The sequence below is a fragment of the Vigna unguiculata genome, chromosome 3 (genome assembly GCF_037176805.1).
Source record: "Vigna unguiculata cultivar grain cowpea cultivar isolate G323 ecotype 2 chromosome 3, ASM3717680v1, whole genome shotgun sequence".
Classification (NCBI taxonomy): domain Eukaryota; kingdom Viridiplantae; phylum Streptophyta; class Magnoliopsida; order Fabales; family Fabaceae; genus Vigna; species Vigna unguiculata.
In genome coordinates, this window is record NC_140794.1 from 48,535,733 (window position 1) to 48,541,304 (window position 5,572).

At 35.4% G+C, this 5,572-nt stretch overlaps 1 protein-coding gene across 2 annotated transcripts; it reads right to left on the reverse strand.

Annotated features, from left to right (window-relative positions):
• Positions 1 to 1,703: 1,703 nt before the first annotated feature.
• LOC114178805 (NEDD8-conjugating enzyme Ubc12) lies at positions 1,704 to 5,096 on the reverse strand. Of its 2 annotated transcripts, none has more exons than XM_028064905.2 (6): positions 4,921 to 5,096; positions 4,432 to 4,544; positions 2,782 to 2,890; positions 2,479 to 2,557; positions 2,211 to 2,327; positions 1,704 to 2,133 (listed from the first exon to the last, which is right to left on the reverse strand). In XM_028064905.2, the coding sequence occupies exons 2-6, from the start codon at positions 4,538 to 4,540 to the stop codon at positions 1,996 to 1,998; spliced, it is 552 nt and encodes a 183-aa protein (XP_027920706.1). In that variant the 5' UTR covers positions 4,541 to 4,544; positions 4,921 to 5,096; the 3' UTR covers positions 1,704 to 1,995. The 2 variants fall into 2 exon arrangements, with proteins under 2 accessions (XP_027920706.1, XP_027920707.1); XM_028064906.2 differs by having other exon boundaries at positions 4,751 to 5,040.
• Between the last annotated feature and the right edge of the window lie 476 nt (positions 5,097 to 5,572).

Below are 5,572 nucleotides of genomic sequence, written 5' to 3' on the forward strand. Positions count from 1 at the left end.
ACAAAAGACATAATATAGATGATTGAATATTAATGGAATTTTATATTCAACTTTGGTCCTGAAGCATTTCAGAAGTTAACTTGCAACCCAATGTTTTCAAAAAAAATATTTCTATTTCAAGAACCTCTCAAACAATCAACTTTTATACCCGGAAATAGTTTGATTTTCCAACCAAAAATGAGAACGAAAAAATCTCGATAGATTTGTATTTAAAAATATCAAGTTCAATTTAAAAAAATTATTAAACTAAGTGTCATCAATATTCAAACTAAATCACGCTACAGTATTAATTGCATGATATTTTATTAAGAAAGTCCTACATTTTCATGGGAAAAATAAGAGTGAGTTCCACATATGCATGAGTGATGCTTCCATAAAAGAGAGAAAATGTCAACCTTCGAAAAGCTTGTGCAACCAATCATTTAGGATCCACGAAACAAAAAAAAGGGAGTTCAAGTTGCTCACTATGAAAGAGAGTGAAAATATATACAACTTCCTTGGATGAACCTTGGCAGTGGTGAATAAGATGAAGTCCAATGGTTCGATAACAGAACAAAGTATAGTGGTTAGTAAGATACAACAATCATTGACGACCAAATTTAATCACGTTGTTTGTGCAATAGAAGAATCCAATGATTTCAGTGCTCTAAGTATTGATGAGTTGCATGAAAAAACCGATCCAAGGATACCAAGAAAAGAAACTAGATGACACCTGCAAAGTGTTTCATCCAAGGATGGCACTCGGGCCTGTCATTCCTAGCCCAACAACTCACCCCATATGCGGACCTAGCCCAAAGACTCATACCATATTCGGTGGGTAATGAGACATTTCTACTACTACTACACTCCATATCTGTAGAGGACTGACATACATACCACAACCCTTAGACTCCAATTTGTAACCTTTCGGTAGGGAACCCATATACAGATTACAACCCTCCGAGCTCAAACTTCCATTAACCATGAATGCTTGAAGCCTAAACAATGTCCTTTAAATCGGTTCGATATCAGATTCTCCCATAATCCCTTAATCGAGATGTTCAGATTTCGATGTAAAGTGTGTTAAAGTCTAAAACTAACTATAAATATGACTAAATTATAAAATATAAATATATGTAAATTTCATTTCATCTTCAAAGTTTCGACTGCATATGTGGAGGAGAGAAAAACGCACATCTTACTAAGAAAAAGATGGAAGAGGGAGAGATCGATGCCAGATGGAGAAAGGGGAAAAAGGGCTGTGGTAACAAATTAGTTTGGGGAAGTAGAGTAACATACTTGTGATCCCATCATTCAAACCTCGAATAGAGTCGTGGTACTGAACCACACTGCTGAAAACGAGCATGTAAAATTAATTACTCTTCTCTCGTACATTAAAACCATTAATTCATATTTCTTATCTTTGGGGGAAATTAGATGAAAAATTTTCTCTATAAATTAATTGAAAAAGCAATTTGTAACTCACAAGATGTGCACGGTTCAGTTTAGCTTCTTATTTTCTTTACCTATATTTTTTTATGAAAAATTGTATGCCTTTGTTCCCAACAATGGGTGACCCTTGTAATAACATGGTAGTGATCTCAGACTAAGCCCACAAACCCACTGCTGTATGACGTTTAATCAATGTTGCATTTGATGGAAACGCAGTAAGAGTAACTAAAACGAACAGTCAAAGAACAAGTAAATAGTCATGCCAATTGCAATGGGAGCAAGCAGAGAGTATATATATATATTTGACCACTGAATCCATTTTTGTTTGGTCCACTTTAAATATCAAGTCACATTACAAAAGCAAGCACAAAAAGTTACAGTAACGAATTGCTTGGCTTTCTTATGCTTGGTCTTGTTCGGGCTTATCATCTTGCTCCACCAGGACAAATAACAGCAAGCGTTTTGAAAGAAAATGAAATTTTCGCAAGTAAATTTTACAAACCATGGACCTTTTAAGCAATGATATAATATTCCAACTGCGGAATTTAAGTTAGGGAGCAAAGATTACATACAACGAGTGAAATAGGTTTGTCCCACATACCCACCAGCCATAGCCCTCCTCACATTAGACTCAAACAATTTCGGGTTCTCTCTCAAGACCGCAGCAGCTTCATGATTCAGCGGATCCTCATAATTTGGTTCCTGCAACGATAATTCAGAGATTATAATGTAAAAGTTCCAAGGATAGTAACAAAAATTGGCTAAAACCAGAGTCATACCGTGAAAAGATGATACAATCCGTAGATAACTGTGTTTATATTGAGAACAGGTTTCCAATCTTCTCGCAGGATGTTAAGGCAAACATTTCCTTCCAAGTCTATATTTGGATGGTAGACCTACGTGTATGGCATGACAAATTAAATTATGAGTTTTGAACAGACAAGGAAAATGAAAATATGTCACAAGCAAGATTAAACACGTAAGTTTCTACACAAATAAAGCATGACTATATAATACCAAAGATAATCATGGCTTCATAATTCCTACCTTTGTCTTGCACTTAACCTTTGGTGCCTCGTGTGGATAGATGGGAGACACTTGGAAAGTAAACAAAAATGTGCCACCCCTGTAATGAACAAACAAAAAATAGAGGAGAAAAGGAAGTTCTCAGTTCATTTTCCTTGTACTTATGGGGTGGAGAAGGGGGATGTAAATCCAACGAGATTATACATTATTTTCAAGCATTTCAAAAAAACTAAAAAGTATACAACGAAAGGACATGAGTAGGTACATCCAATTCTCCAAATTAAACAGAAAAGAGATGGGCAGATAATTTGGGAAGTTCCGTACATGTAATATCCATCATCAGGTTGGATTGAAACTTCAAAGTTCATCAGGTCATCTTTGCCATTGGGAAATCGTATGATACAAGATGTTGGCAGATTCAACTCACTTATGTCTGCAAGAAGTCCACACCAATGTAACCAAAAGCTCGTATAACAGAATAAGATGGCAGAAACCACAGCCTCAAGTAATCTCAAAACAAGATCAGTAATAACAACAAAAGCCTTATCCCACTTGGTAAGGTTAGCACCATTAGCTACATGAATGACATATTGTCTGGTTATATACCAGATCTCAGAGTATTTTTACCATGAGAAACCTACCAACAATTCTTTCTTGGTCTCCCTCTCCCCATTTTCATAGGAATAAAAACCATACAGCCAACTCGTGCTACCTGAACTTCCCAAAGGTCTTTTTTGTATGAAACCAAACCATTTAAAACCAAAAAACAATATCATATATGTCTACTGAACAGATACTCATTTTAAGAGATAAGAGATATATCAGTTTACAACTTCACCACACACCATGGGAGAGTACACAGAAATCGGAGTATGTTAAAGCAGAAAATAGCCAGATTAAATTTCAGCTTACCACATGTAGAAAATAAATGATCTTCCCAGAAAAATCAATAATAAATTCAAAACTAAAAAAGCTTCCATGAATACAGATGGAAGTGATATAACCACCGAACAACAGCACAAACAATCACCAGATGATTTTTTCCCCAGTCAATTCACATAAAATCCAAAATACACTGTACTCCAAGCATGACAGCTACCAGAAGCTAAAGAAATTGATGAGAAACGATTGCAGTATGACAGTTTCACTTTCCAACCCACAGTTTCTAACAAATCAAAAAAGTTACTTGTACTTAGATCCCTTAAAAGTCTCTAATTGCCGTTTCCCTCAAAGTTTGTGCAATTCTTACTTGAGAATTAAAGCAATACCTAATCCTGACAAATGCACGCAAGATATTCTCACACAAAAAATGAAGTAAACACTGCATGATGCCTAAAAACAAAATAAATTTATGCAATCTTGACAAATGCATGTATTAGACTATTAGAACAAAACTAAAGTTTTTATACAACATAATTCCTAAAAACAAATAAAACCACTTACATAAAGAAAGTAAATTAGCCAATAATGTAGATCTTCTAAATCACTAAGCCAAAAGCACGAACAAAGTGGCAAGCAACTCATCTTCCAAAACAAGCTTCAGACATCATAACATACAAATTATGCGATAGATATTCACTATGTTCACTTAAAAAAGTAAAAACCTTTTTTCTTCAGTACAAAGTCACTCAAATTAAAAAAAAAAAAAAGCAACACACTTATATATTGTTGAGTTTTTCTATCCTTTGTGATGAAAAAAAAAATCCTAGATCAGAAAATATCAAACATTCTATTCCTACAATCAATAGATCAGTTCAGACTAAGTGAATCGACAAACTCCTTTCAACACATCCTTCCTCGTGCATGCCCTCAAGGCCACAGAAGCCCCTGCTCTGGTAATTAAAAGCTATATAAACTCTTTTGACGCATCAATTTTGGGTAGGACATGCATGATCGAATTAACTTGTGCACATAAAGCTTTGGGCCAAGCACACGAGTTTTGCCATTTACAAAACAGAAATCATAGAGGTTAACCTTTGTGAAGACGCAACTCCCCAGCTGATTGCTTCTTAACAGGTGGTCCTCCGCTTGCATTCTCTGCTTGTTCTCTCTGCTTCTCCTTGACTTTAAACAGTTTAATCATCGTCCTGCAACGGTGACATCAACTCAATTACGCACAACATTTAATTCATCAAAGCCCGGCAAAATAAAAATCGCAACTTCAATCCAAAACCGAAAAGCAAGCAGATCAGAATATTCAACCGGGACACAAAATTAAAAGGGGGGGAGCGGGCACAGATCGAAATTTGGGCCTAAGCCCAATATTTAGTTATCCCAGCGATGATAAACCTACACGTCTGGTTTCCGATAAAAAGGAATTACGAAAGCGTGAAACCCTAAGAAACGAAGGGGCGTGAAGGAGAGGGAAATCTGAGGCAGATGAAGAAGGGTGAGGTAGTTGGAATAGAAATGAAAAGCGATGCGATGAGGAAGAGAAGAAAGGGAATTTGAATTGAGAGAAACCTGTATTGAGAAAAGTGCAGAGATTGAGAAGAGGAAAAGAGGAAGAAGGAAGAGATTTGGGAGGGGTTTCGCAGCTGGCAGGCACCGCACACACTGCACTCGCACGCCGCAACTGCTAACCTTTTTTTAGCTCAATTTTCCCATAAAAAGCCTTTCATTCTTTGGATAAATTTTGGTGACGTCACCAACATGCTGCATTCTAATTTTACATCTTCCGTCTAAAATCTTTTTTCAAATAAATAATCACAATACTTAATCATCAAACTCCGTTAAGTGGATGGGATTTAAGTTTTGACCGTTAAAATATGTCACAACATTTGTATTGTGAATTATAAGATGTGATGTTATTTATGACATCTAATCGTTTTATTATTCTTTTTCTATTCAACTCTCCTTTAAAACACTACTATTTTTAGAAGATCCAAATACCTTGCCTTTTCTAAGATTCAGAACAATGGTACTATTAATGTGTGGTAACCCGAACGTAATACCATTTACGAAGAGTTATAAATCAACATCAACCCATCTTATATATTTAATATATAGATTTAGGAAATCTATTAAAATCGTTTCCAATTTTCTAGACTTACAAAGTTGTTTCATTTTCTTCTCAATCTCTTTTTCTATTTATATATCCTATTTTTATTGTGTT